Raw genomic sequence first — 14,656 nt, forward strand, 5'->3', positions numbered from 1 at the left:
GTGTTGAACATTTAAAACGTGATACACATTTAAAATGTTGTAGTTTCACATAGTTGTACTAGTTTATTAGTTGTACCAGTTTGTACATAGTTATACTTTGGCAGTGAAATAAAAAAATATTAGTTGTACCATATAAAAAATACAATTACCTTAGTTGTACAACTGTTGTATGTTTACATATGCTTGCCCGGATACAATGAAATCATCACTATTGTGAAAATACTTGTCATGCATGTTTTGAAAAAAATAAGTGGACAAACAAGTTAACAAACCTTCAAAGTATAAGGTAGATCAAACAAACTTTTGTGATGGAGTTAGAAATCTAAAAAAAAAAAAGAACACAATACAAAACACAAAGACACCTTTCCAAACACTTAAAAATTAGACTATTTGATTGGTTTTTTAATAGGGAACACCCAAAAGAATATTTAAATTTTACAACCTGCACAGTTGTAGTAGTTATACTAGTAGATCCTATTTTAGTAAATTAGACATAGTTGTACTAGATTTACCAGTCGAACCTATTTGAGTTTTACGAGTTGTACCAGTAAGACAACACAAATATATGAGTGTTATATTTTATCAAGTTTTACCATGTTGCACCTGTATTACCTGATTGAAACAACATAATGCATAAATAAAGTTTCACACCACATAAATAAATTCTACAACACAAATAAGTTCCACAGCACACAAATAAATTCTACAACACAAATGAGACTCATTCATCATTTTTTTCGTTACCACTTCCTTCGTTGTCACCTCATTCGTTCCCATTTCCACTGCTGTCACTGCTGTCACTACCACTGCTATCACTGTCAGTGCCATCACTGCCACTTTCTTCGTTTTCACCAATCAATGGTGGAAACTTCTTCTTTCTCTTCCTCCGATATCCTCCGGCAGATGGGAATCTAGTAACTTGTAGTCTTCCTTTTTTTTTCTCCACATACGGAGGGAGGACAACCTGATATCGGATTTCCTCAGGAATTTCAGAACTTTCCCATGTTGAATGATGAGGCACTGGATATATTGTCCTGTAATATGCCAAAGTCCACTGCTCCATCCAGTAATACCTAGAACAATAATGTTCAGCCATTTCTCCACGCGCCATGATGGCAGCAAGTGCATGCACACAAGGATACCGATCAATATCAAAACACCTACAATAGCATGTTTTGTTGCTCAGATCAACCAAATAACCATGACCATCCTCGCCAAGCACATTGTAGTGACCTTCAAATGTATTTAGCTCGGTCACCTTCAGCTTTTTCGCCGAAGGATACATGTGATGCAATATCCCATGCACATGTGGGATTAGTATCTGCCTCTCTGGTACGCGTAGAGAAAATAGACGGTATTTGTTGAACCATTCTGTTATCTTTTCCACGATCACATCAAGCATTGGCAACAACGCATATTTCCTTGGTTCCTTCAATACACCAATGATAGATTCAACAGTGTTGGTTGTGTCTATGTTGTACCTTTCTCCCGGAAATTTACATCTTGCCCATTTTGTCTCATGAACACTGTCATCTAGATACTCGGCCGCTTGAGGATACATTTTCCTGAAATCGTTGTAGCATTTGATGAACTCCACCTCACTGTAAATACCAGCAATACTTCTAAATTTTTTGGCAACCCCTTTCTTGTTAACATTGCTGCAAGCTCCGCTGACATTATTAGACAAGTGATAATTGCAATATCCATGGATCGCCAATGGGTATACCTCGTGTACTTTCTTGATGATGCTTTGGTTTCTATCAGTACAAAATACAAGCTGAGGATCATCTGGTATCAAAGTTTTTAATATAGTTAAAAACCACTCCCAGCTTGCATTTTTCTCACCATCTACTACTGCAAAAGCAAGGGGATAATGATGATGATCTGGATCTTGAGCAGTGGCAATGAGAAGCACTCCTTTGTACACACCCTTCAGGTGAGTTCCATCCATTATTATCACTTGCCTCATCGCCTTGAACCCTTCGATGCAAGCTCCGAGCGCAAAGAACATATACTTAAACTGGTTCTTCTCATCCACTTCTAATCGTGTAATGGTATCAGGATTCATCCTTTGTAACATGTACAAGTAAGATGGCAGCCTAGCAAAACTCTCCTCCGGGTTACCACGTAAATCACTCAAAGCTTTATTTTTCCCTCTCAAAGCCGTAGAATATGAAACCTTAACACCCAGCTTGTTCTGCACCAAATCTATGAGAGTCTTTGGATCCGGAGTCTTGTATTTGCCGGGATAATCAGAGTGCACCACTGATGCGACCAAGCTTGGCGTGCCTCTTTTCTTCTTCTTCATGACACTTGCATCTCCATGAGAGCACGTATGAATCTTTCTATACGTTCTGATAGAGAAAAAATCAGAGTTCTTCAGCTTTGCAGCTCGTAAATACCATATGCATCCAGCCCCACGACATTTCAATATGTAAACCCGAGGATTCGACTTCTGTATATCAACCTCAAAACAATTGGAATGCACACCTTTGTCCACTAAATCCCTCACTTCTTCTCTAGTCGCAAATTCTTGATGAAGACTAATATCAATGCCATCATCCCATTCTGAATTGACAACAGGAGGTTCAACTGCTGTAACAGCCGGCAACTCCTCCCTATCATCCATTTCATCACCCTCTTCACTGATTTTCTCATGCTCAAACTCATCCTCCTGAATATGAGGAACAATTTCCAGCTCTCCAACTTCAACCATGCCATCATTAGCTCTGGCATCACTCAGATTTTCCTCATTCATAGAAAACATCTCGTTGCTCTGATTTTCTGAGACGATTTTGGCAAGTTCCACATGCAAGACACAACGTCGGTTCTTCTTATCTACCATCATCAAATATCCTAAAACATCTTCATCATCCAAGATATAACAAGAATTTTTATTATTCAAGACCAGCGGAAAGTAACTCAGTTGAAGCTTGGTGGCATCTACATCAATCTTCAGTTTTTTGCCTATTCTATCAACCAAGTGGGAATAAGTAATCTCCTCATATCTTCCTTTCATCACCAAAGTAGAAATATGTCGGTCTACACCATGTTCAAAGTGTATCACCACAGATCCATTGCTATCCATACTTCCTGAAATGAGTAAAAAACAACAATATTATTGAGTAGTTGTACAAGTTATATGAGTTTTACGGTTGTAAAAAATATCTGTTATATTATCACTTTGACGGGTTTACATAATAAACTAGTTATAAGTTATACAAGTAATACCAGTTATCCGACGTTCATTTTGCACATGACTATTACAAGTTATATTAGGTGTATCAATACCACCTATTCAATGTGTTACACTTAGTTGTACCAGATTTACTAATGATACATTTTCTATAAAAATGTTAGTAATACTACATCAGTTGTACCAGTGAAACTAGTTGTTAAAAAATTTTGTGTTACAAGTTGTACCGGTTGTACCATACACAAAAACAATTTCTTTTGCAATTTTATGTTTCATACTCTAACAAAATTCTATCAACCAACCTTATAATCTGACTAACAGGTAACATGTATTTTATATGACTTAACCGAAACAAATAACAATAAAAATATAAGAGAGAAAGACAAAAAAGAGAGAGGAAGAGAGTTTACACTTACCAATAGATTTCAGAACCAAGGACGACGCAAATGGGATGTTTCACGGTGTCATAACTTGTAAAAATACCCTAAGAAACAGAGGTAAAGGTTTGTGGGTGAAGAGTTGAAGAATAGAGGTTTGGTTGGTGAAGGAAATGAATTTTCGTGGTTGGGTATGGTTGAAGAAGAAATGGAGAAGAAGAAGAGTGATTAAATTTTCAGTGGGACCCAGACAAAATCTGATGGCTAAGATTAAAACAGGCTCATAAGATCCAGCGGCTGAGAGACAAGTTTCATTAATGGCATTAATGTAAATATTTCATCTTTAAAGATCGGACGGCTCAGATTATAACGTGAAGAATCAGATCCAATGGTTGATGTTGAGCTTTCATTAAGGGTATAATCATAACTTACACTCATTTGTCCCATAAGAGATTAGTTTTGGTGGTTATAGATTTTTTTTTTGTCATTTGTCCCTTTGTAGATTAAAATCCACTTTTAAACCAATTCAACTTTTTCTTCCAATCTAGCCTCAAAGGCCCAAAGTCACAAATATAGGTTTCAATTAAGATGGCTAATATCCATGTTACCCTCCTTCTTTATCCTAACTATATTAAATTGCAGAAAAAAAATTAAAATAGATTCTCATCGTCGACAAGAGAACCGTAAAGTGCAGTCTCCAATTTTCTCCGCCGTCGTCTCCGACATCGTTTCTGCCGTCGGATCCGCCATCACTGTTCCGCTTGAAAGGCTCTACCGTCATCTCGTCGTACTTCATCTTTGATTCGCGTCTCATCATTTTACAGGTACTTTGTATCCAATTGAAGTTTAAATTCCCAATTTTTCCAAATTGATGTTTACTTTCAGTTCGCAGTTACATTGTTGTTAAATTGATTATTTGTTTCGGTTCAGAGTTTAATGTAGATGATAGATCGGGATTTTGTGATTTTGGGGTTGATCATGTTGTTTTGATTTGATTTTCGAAATGATTTGAAAGCTTAGTACATAAATTTATTTGCATTTCCGTGTCGTTGTCATTTTCATCTTGTATAAGTGTAGCTAGCTTGTCAATGTGAAAATATTATACCTTTCACTTTCTATTGCGCTCGTGGTTCATAGGTTCTTTGTGTGATACATGAGCCTTGAGACACAGATTGAGACAGTCAATCAGCATCCACGGATTGAGAGAGTCAATCAGCACTCACGGATTGAGAGAGTCAATCAATATCTATCCAACATCATCTATCCATCTTCCATCATCAAACATCTATCCATAAACCATTTCATCCCTTTATCTATTTAGTTCATGTTCTTATTTTAAATATTCATAAACTCATTGTTCTTCATTTTTCCAGGTTAGATTGGATTAAAAGGAACATCAAGTCGGCCGTCTTCACCATCTTTCCATCCGGTCTTCATCCTTACCGATAAGATCGACCTATCGCCCATCCATCTCATCGACCCAGCTTCCCAGCCTGCAAGTGCAGAACTGGTTTGTCCGGTTTTGGGAAATTGATCATAACTCCATAATTCCTTTGACTTTCCTCCTCATTCTTGGCTTTTTGGAAAGCTAAGAGATCCATATTGAATTCCGTTCTTTGTTTTGGGTCGGAACGCTTCTTTGTTGGGCTTGAAACAATTTCTAAACTCGGATACTCGCAGATGGACGAGATGAACAACCTCTGGTTTGTAAAATTCATATTTTCCTGGTACGAGTAGATTTGATGATGATTCCAATTGGGTTTGACTCCTTATTGAGCGTAAAATGCATTAAAATTGGTTTCATGGAAAAATTCCTCATGGTTGGTGAGATCGCAGTTTTGACTGAACACATATCCTGGTTAGTCTTTAGGTTAGCTGCTTGGTGCAACTGGTTGGCTTCTGGTTCAGCTACTGATTTGATGGCCCCATCAATTTGTGTCATCCTCGACTTGTGCATTCTCTTGTTAAAGAAAAATCATGAAAGCAATCACAAATATGTACAAAAGCTTCCTAAACTACTAGAAAATTCCAAAAGTGGAAGAAGAACGAGCATAGTCACATTAGCAGAGAGAACTTGAATCTCAGCCTGCTTACCTCATTTACAAGAGTTTCATCTGCTTCATTTGGATTGGCTTCATCTAGGGTCTCTTCCAACATCTTTGAGTTTCATCTGCTTCATTTGAATTGGCTTCATCTAGGGTCTCTTCCAACATCTCTGAGTTTCATCTACTTCATTTGGATTGGCTTCATCTTGTTCAGATTTTTTTTGTGGTTAAGAAATATGTGCATGAGCGTATACCAAAACTTCTTGGAAGCTTTTGTACATAATGAGAATAGCCTTCCTGATTTAAGCAGACCACGTATATATATATTTTTTTGAAAGCCTATCCTGAATAAGTTGGATATTTCCAACTTTTGTAATATACAATTTAGGTTTAACTGCATTTTTTCTCAAAATTTCAAATCACAATTTGAAATTTCCCAAATATGCAGACATCAGCCCTTAGTTTTTTTATCTCATTTCATTTTTTTAGTTTAAACTTCTTTACTAGAAAGAAACACACTGATATTCAACTATTCTGGAAACCCATCCAGGAATTCTAAAATTATTTCCAACATTTATAATATAAAATTTACGGTTAAATAAAATTATGTTTTAGCTACTACAAGATAATTCTCCTCAGCCTAGCGCCTAAAACCCCTCTCATTCGAAACATAATAAAGCACATGCCTCAACCCGCGTTCGATTCCCCTTGGAAAATGATAGCTTTTTATTGTTTAATTGAATAAAACTCAATCATTATATTCCCTTACTTACACCAACAAACACTTCAAACACACTTGACCTATTGGCTTAGGCCACACTTTATTCCCCCTTTCCCAGAGATTTTGGGTTCCAATCCTGGTATACGTATATTTGTTCTTTTTTTCTCCAAAATTCTAAATCACAATTTGAAATTTCTCAAATATGCAGATATCAATCTTTAGTTTTTGATCTCATTTATTTATTTTAGTTTAAACTTCTTTGCTAGAAAGAAACACACTGATATTCGACTATTCTGAAAACTCATCCAGAAATTTCAAATTCTTTCCAACATTTATCATATAAAATTTACGGTTAAATACATTTATGTTTTAGCTATTACCAGATGATTCTCCTCAGCTTAACGGCTAAATCCCCTCTCGTACGAAACTTAATAAAACACTTGTTTCAACCCGTGTTCGATTCCTCTTGGAATCGGATCAGTTTTTTATTTATTAATTGAATAAAAATCAATGGATTATATTCCTTTACTTAGTAAGTGAAGGCTTATGCTTACTCATTTTATTTTCTGGAAACTCATCCTAAAAGTACCATAAGCTATCCTAGGTAGCATATGTGTTTTACAATAATAACACATTTTAATATTTCCTTGATAGAATTACAGAATGCTTCAAGACATCCTGAAAATTCTTCAATAACAATCTAAATGAAAAAAATGTCCCTCGGATTCTGTCTAACTCTTATGGCTTGAGATACCCGAGACAGTTTTGATATAAGCAGCGCTCGAGTATTGGTTTATTGATACTCTTGGCTTTGGCTCTGATCTTATAGGATACTTGAGCTCAGGAAATGCTAGTATTTCAGGTACTGAATCTCCCATCGTGTTGATGTCCTGCGTAACCAAGACAAAAAAAAATCAATTTTTTTAGTATCGCATTTAATGAGGCACATTACAGTTGCGAATAAAGAGAACAGGAAAAAACTATAACTTTTATAAGTGTTCTTAACAAGAAAAAAACTATAACTTTTAGAGAAACAAGAGAACTAAAACATCAACACAGAGACATGGAAATAAATAGCCAAGAACAGTTCTACTGATCACAACAGCAGCGTTTAACTTCCGTGCTACTAAATATCCAATCTCAGAGGCATTATATCGAACATGTTAACGACATAATCAAATCCCAACAAGACAGATATTTTTCCGAGAATATAAGATGAATTACCTTAGATTTTTGTACTGCTCAAAGTAAATCTGTTCAATTAATACAACAAAGCAAACTTATAAGTTCTCAAGTAACTCTAAAACGCAAGCAATTATCATTGAAGATAGAAGCCCCATATTTGAATCTCAAAACCTTAGACTTTGGAATCATACCGAAATGGCGTCGTTGGAGAATCGATGCGCTTCGTCGAAGATGATGACAATGTTCTTCGCCGGAGATGATGGAAAGAAATCAGAGTCGCCGTGAGATGAAGTCAGTGTTCTTCGTCGGAGATGATGATGTTTCATTTGTCGCCGTGAGAGAGATCAAAGATGTTTTGGACTTTTTTTCAATTGTTTTATATAATTTAAAGTAAGGGTATTATAGTCTTTTGAACAGTTAATGAAGGTTATTGTTGTGACTTTTAGCTTCGAGTATCCTTTTTGAGACAAAAACTAAAAGATGTTATTACGGGGAATTGTCCTTATACAAATCTTCCAAAATACCCTAAAATGAATTTTTTAATTAAAAGAACATACAAAAAAAGTGACGAAAATAAATTCCATTAAAAGAGTAAAAGACCATTTTACTTTTATTTTATAGATATATAAATATAAATAATTATTTAAATCTATATATACAAAAGAATGTTTTTTTCCTTCCTGGTATCTGGTCACGGATGAGCCAAAAGTATCTGATCACTGATATAAGCCAAAAGGGCAAGAAAATAACATTACATTTGTAGTTAATGATCGTGGTTTTAGGACAAGAAAATACTTGTGTTAAAAAAAAAGAGAGGGCAAGAAAATATAAGTAGAGATTGAAAAAGGATGGTAACCGTGGAGAAGACTATTAAGAATCCATATTTTCAACCGTCGCTTGTCAGAGTCAAAGCCAGAATAACTATACCAAGTGTTGTGATCACTGTGGCACACGCAAACACTGTCAATTGCCCTCTTGGAGACAACTCCACTCTGCTTCTCTTCCCCGAGGCTTACCTCCATCTCCTCCACAAGTCTCCTAACAGTCTCCATATCCGAATCCTTGGCAGCGTGAATAAGCTTGTTCTGAATCTTCTCTAGTGTCACTGTCTGCTTCACTTTCTCTTATTAGACCAAATAAAACCAGTCATTTTCCAAAGAAGGATACCAACGTAAATCGCTACAACGCAGTCTACTGAATAGTGGTGGCGCTCTCTTATTTCCTGAAGATGTAAGATGTCTGTCCTGAAGTAGTCGCTGACGTAGTTGCTGAAGCAGACGTCGGGTTAAATGGTGAAGACCATGTGGAGTCAAGATGCTGAGCTGGAGTCGTGTAGACTTGGAGAGCAAGGGAGTATCTTGGAGATATGAAAAAGAAGAATAAACTTGAGGAGCAAGTTTATGACTTAAAGAAAGAGGAATAAGTGCATTCCAAGAAAAGGAAAGTTGCACTTATTGTTACGGAAGATGTCCATACATGTTGCCTTGTAAACTAGGGTTTCGGGAACATGAAGAATAACTATAAGATAGCTATGGGTTCGTCTGTATAGAGACAGAGACACGGAGGTTGATCTTATAGAGAGAGAGAAGCTCTTGGAGGTGTTCTTGGGTCGTGCTGAAGCAGTGGCTGAAGTACTTGACGGAGAAGAGACATAAGCGGGTAGCTTAGGAATCTTTCAGTAGCGTGTGTTAGGGTGTTAACACTAGACGTGCAAAAGCTGAATAAGCAATTCTTGTAAAGATTGTTTAAAGGAGATTCTAATAAAGCATTGGTGTTTGCTTGTGTATTTGTCTCTTGATTTATCTTCTACATTACCTATTGTTGTGTCATCTTGCACTAACAAGTGGTATCAGAGCGGGTCACCTAAGTTACTGGTGTGATCCTGAAGGTGAAGATGGACACGATTATCTCTGTGCAGAAGGCGATCGTGTTGAATGCGGACCAGTATGGTCATTGGAAGGCTCGCATGAAGCAGATGATTCGAGGAATCAATGAAGATGCGTGGACAGCTGTGGAGATTGGTTGGGAGGAGCCTACCATAGTCACAGGAGGTGAGAAGAAGCCTAAGCCAAAAGGGGATTGGTCAGAGGCAGAACGCAATGCATCAAAATTTAATGCAAAGGCGTTGTCGGTAATTTTTGGAGCTGTTGAAGCAGAGCAGTTTCAGCTGATTCAGGGGAGTACTTCGGCTAAAGAGGCGTGGGAGATCCTGCAGAATTCGTTTGAAGGAGATGAGAGTGTCAAGAGGACACGTCTAGATCATCTTGGGCCGCAGTTTGAGAATCTCAGGTGGTCTGATAATGATTATGTGGCGACCTTTAGTGCAAAACTCAGTGGTATGGCGCATGAAGCATTTGTACTTGGGAAGAAGTACAAGGAGAAGAAGCTGGTAAAGAAGTTACTACATTGTCTTCCAACAAAATTTGAAGCTCACAAGGTGGTCTTGCAGATGACTACAAACACGGATGAGCTCAAGTTTGACAAACTTGTGGGTATGCTAAAGGCACAAGAGATGGAGAAAGACAGTAGTTCAGTCTCTACGTCAGGTGGTGCATCAAGGAGTATAGCTCTTGCTGCTGACAAAGATGGAGATAGATCTCCGAATGTTGAAGATGCCATGGGGATGTTGGCTAGGAATCTGAGTAAGATGATGAATTCCTCTGGTGGGTGGAATCAGTATGGTCGCCAGGGAGGTGATCGTGGCAATAGCAGAAGAAGAGAACGTCTTAGATGCTATGAGTGTGAAGGTGTTGGTCATATAAGGGCTGACTGTCCTATACCACAACAGAGAGAACTTAAGTGTTCTGAGTGCAGAGGTGTTGGACACACACGGCGTGAATGTCCAAACTCAAAGAAGGAGAAAGGAATTTCATTGCAGTCGTCTGCTGATTCAGAGTCTGAAGAAGATGGAAAGGTGATAAAGAACCTTGTTGCATTGGGTGCACGCAAGGAGGGATCAATTAAGTCCTCTGATTCAGATCTCAGCACAGATGATGAGGAGTATCATGTGCTGCTTAACAAGTGGTTGAGGGTCAAGGATCAGAATCTGAGATTGGAGGATATGGCTCAGAAGCAGAACGAGTTGCTTGAAGAACTTGCGGCTGTGAATGAGAAGAATGAGTCTCTTGAGCAGGAAAATAGCAAGCTGAGGAAAGTTGCTATTGGTGAACAAGAGAGAGCAAGGATGCTGGAACGTGATTTGGCTGACAATCACAAACAGATCAGGATACTCAACTGTGGATCCAAGGAGTTGGATAAGATACTCTCGATGGGTCAACCAGCCAAGGTGAATTGGGGACTGGGATATCGAGGAGCTGAGAGTACTAAGGAAGTACAACAGAAGGGGCTATCACATTTTGTGCATGGGAGCACATCAAAAAGTGGAGCCAAAGGAGCTTGTCAGGAAGTACGTCGGGACGTACGACAGGGAGTAAGGCAGGAAGTTCTACAGCGCGTAGCTGTGATTAACAAGCCGAAAGTAGTACATCAGTGCAACAACACGAAGGTCAGACAGGAGGTTCTGAAGCATGGTTATGCAGCTGGTACAAGGAAAGAGACTGATCGGTGCATCAGCAACTGTGTCAGGCCAAGCAAGAAGCAACATCGGATGTGCTGTTGGTTCTGTGGGAAGGTTGGACACAAGAAGGTGGAGTGTTTTGCTCGTGAGAAGAGCAGAAACATGGCCAAGAAGGTGAACAAGACGTTCACTAAGCCGAGGAGGGTTGAAGAGGTGTCCTTAGCCAAGAGTGGCTTACTTGATGTGATTAAGGATGAGACATCAGAAGATGGATGCAGCTCTGTTAGGAGTGATCTTCAGGAAGATCAAGAAGCATCAAGCGTGGAGTCAGGACACGGAGTTGTCTGTGACACAAAGGGGAAGGAGATCGAAGTGCGTCAGGAAGTGGTGCGAGATGATCTTCAGGGGTGTGAAATCACTCCAAGACAATAGCGACGAGTGCAGAGGGCACTCGGTGCAAATGGGGAAGGGCTCATGGTCAAGGAGACGACACATGAAGGTAGCCAGGTCCTCAACAGAAGTGGGTCGAGAGGTAGCTCGACAGGTGTGTCAGATCGTGATGCAGTACTTGTTATTCCGCTGCAGCAGGGCTGTGTCATGATTATACATGAAGAAACAGACGGTGGGTCTGTAAGGCTTGACATCTAAGCATCTGTTTTAGCTTAGTATGCAATCAAGCAGGGGGAGAATGGTGATATTCTGGTACAGAGGATGCATATCTCATGGGGGAGAAAAGCATGGTGTGGTGCACATCTCGTGGGGGGAGAAAAGTACATTTGGTATGAAAGTTTCCAGGTGAAGAACGTGGTTGTAACGTGGTTGCTGAACCAGAAGAGTGTTGTGCTTGATCGGCACACAAAGCTAAAAGGGGGAGATTGAAGATGTAAGATGTCTGCCCTGGAGTAGTCGCTGACGTAGTTGCTGAAGCAGACGTCGGGTTAAATGGTGAAGACCATGTCGAGTCAAGATGCTGAGCTGGAGTCGTGTAGACTTGGAGAGCAAGGAAGTATCTTGGAGATATGGAAAGAGGAATAAACTTGAGGAGCAAGTTTATGACTTAAAGAAAGAGGAATAAGTGCATTCCAAGAAAAAGAAAGTTGCACTTATTGTTATGGAAGATGTCCATACATGTTGCCTTGGAGACTAGGGTTTCGGGAACATGAAGAATAACTATAAGATAGCTATGGGGTCGTCTGTATAGAGACAGAGACACGGAGGCTGATCTTATAGAGAGAGAGAAGCTCTTGGAGGTGTTCTTGGGTCGTGCTGAAGCAGTGGCTGAAGTACTTGACGGAGAAGAGACATAAGCGGGTAGCTTAGGAATCTTTCAGTAGCGTGTGTTAGGGTGTTAACACTAGACGTGTAAAAGCTGAATAAGCAAGTCTTGTAAAGATTGTTTAAAGGAGATTCTAATAAAGCATTGGTGTTTGCTTGTGTATTTGTCTCTTGATTTATCTTCTACATTACCTATTGTTGTGTCATCTTGCTCTAACATTTCCCTCTGTGCGCTGTGTGCTGTGTGCCACTAGCAACCATATCAACGCCGAAGAGAAACCTCCATAAGCCTCCTGTTGATGATTTTACCACAGAATGGTTACAAAATTAGCTGAAAAGTGGAATAGGATTCTTACGTTAAAAGGAATAAAAGGATAAATATATATATAATATAACCGTCCAAGCCATAGCGGTTAGGACAGCTACAAGCATGTGGCCGCTGTACAAGAGGTCATTACAACCACCTCCCGCTTTCTTTAGTAAAGCAAACCACGAAGACCCTTCAGAGTAACTCGGTCTCAAGAAGCTGCTGAGGAAGCTCATTGGACCCCAGTCAGCTCTGTAGTCACCAATGTAGTTTCCAGGATCAGCTGTTAATACAAAATAGACTTTAAATCATTTAGATCATGAGAAATAAAATAAAATAAAAATTCAGAGACTAAATCATTCCTTTGTTCATAAAGTATTCATTCAAATGCCAAAAGCAAACAGCTTAAGTAGAGTAGTGAGCTGAGACGAGATGCTACCGTAAGCTGCATCCCAGTGGAGGAGCTGGCGAATAGAAGAAGGGTCTTTAGCATAAGGGACATAATACTTCTGAGCCCAACGATGAGGATGAGAAGGGACGTTGTTGAATCGGGCTGAAGCGCACCAAGGTCTAGCTGAAGGTAAGATAGTAGATACGAAGGTTATAGCTCTTAAAAGACGGCCCAATCCCATGGTGAAAATGTATCGTGCCCCTAATCCTAGACCCGGAGCTTTCACTGAGTCGAACACTATCGAGAAACCCAGCATTACAAACAGCATAAGAAAATGGTGCAATCATATGATATGAGCTCTCAGGATTTCCACAATTGTCTCGGGAAGGCTCTCGTTTAGTGCAAGTAGGAACCATTGGCCTGTGTCAGGAATTGGACACGTTGTAACACCCGTATTTTCTGAAATAACTTAATTAAATAAAAAGTCTGAAATCTCCATTTATTACTTTTTAAAAGTCAACTTCAAATTCGTAAATCCAATAAATAGTCATAAATCCAAATAACATAATAAATCCCGAAAATATCGGTAAAAGCATAAAAACCGCAAGTCTGAAAACGAAAGAAATAAAACTCCCAAAGCACCAGTCCGATAGCAATCACTTCTGCTCGTCAGTCTCATCTGAACGGAGAAGGAATAGGAGGGGTGAGTAACAGGGGAGTTACTCCGTGAGGTTTGGGATGCTAAACACTCAAACCACTGACTTGAGTAATAGAACTCCCACTATGGAAGTTTAGCTTTAACATGAACAAACAAGACGCTTAAAGAATCACACAAACACAACACAAACAATGCGATGATAGCATATAGCTAGTCCATAGACCCCGCATCTCCTCATATGGATATAAAATACGTAGCGTCGCTAGTACAATATGTCTCTGTACCACCGCCCTCTCAAGTAGCGTCCATGGTACAAACGTCTCTGCACCACACGCCCGCACCAGTAGCATCGCAAGTCCAGATGTCTCTGAACCCCTGCCCGCATAATCAAAGTAGCGTCGCTATCCCAGACATCTCTGAGCCCCCGCCCGCGCACAGTCCCTACTAATAACTATGTATACATACATATATATATATATATATATCGCATATCTTAACATCACACAATCCAATCAAATGTTGAATCATCTAGACCCCTAGTTCCAGTTTACAATGAACGAACTAACTAACAATTATTCCCCACTTACAAGGAATTTGTTCTCGAATTCAAATCCTGAGTCAGCTGTCCAATACCGTCCTAAAAAAAAAAATCTTCGGATAGTCAATCCTCATCTGAATTGGATCTCACTTGGATCACGTCATGGAAGTCTGATACACTGCTGATAAAAATAACTGCAATCAACTGCTCCAATTCGCTCCACCGGAGGATACAGTCCAATGTACCTCGGTTTTAGTTGCTTCAGCTTATGAGTCTTAAGTCCTCCCTGAAATTTCATTATTTTCAGGTACACTAGATCACTCATATGTAACTCCAAATCCTTACGGCGCTTCACTGCATAAATCCTTTGCCGTCATGGGCTTCCCAAAGCCAATCCTTGAGCATGTCCATTTGCTATACCATCTCTTGAACCATTAATAGTTCTA

The 14,656-nt window shown here is 39.2% G+C and overlaps 2 protein-coding genes across 2 annotated transcripts; both read right to left on the reverse strand.

Moving 5' to 3' along the window:
- Positions 1–64: 64 nt before the first annotated feature.
- On the reverse strand, positions 65–9,986 carry LOC106407772. Its single transcript, XM_013848637.3, has 2 exons — positions 3,613–9,986; positions 65–3,093 (listed from the first exon to the last, which is right to left on the reverse strand). The coding sequence occupies exon 2, from the start codon at positions 3,086–3,088 to the stop codon at positions 764–766; it is 2,325 nt and encodes a 774-aa protein (XP_013704091.1). The 5' UTR covers positions 3,089–3,093; positions 3,613–9,986; the 3' UTR covers positions 65–763.
- A 2,533-nt stretch (positions 9,987–12,519) lies between these two features.
- On the reverse strand, positions 12,520–13,330 carry LOC111197938 (protein PHLOEM UNLOADING MODULATOR-like). The gene is made up of 3 exons (XM_048761167.1): positions 13,015–13,330; positions 12,713–12,906; positions 12,520–12,609 (listed from the first exon to the last, which is right to left on the reverse strand). Exons 1-3 carry the CDS (start codon positions 13,328–13,330, stop codon positions 12,520–12,522), a joined length of 600 nt encoding a protein of 199 aa, XP_048617124.1.
- Positions 13,331–14,656: the final 1,326 nt, after the last annotated feature.

This window comes from Brassica napus, chromosome C6 (assembly GCF_020379485.1).
Source record: "Brassica napus cultivar Da-Ae chromosome C6, Da-Ae, whole genome shotgun sequence".
Classification (NCBI taxonomy): Eukaryota; Viridiplantae; Streptophyta; class Magnoliopsida; order Brassicales; family Brassicaceae; genus Brassica; species Brassica napus.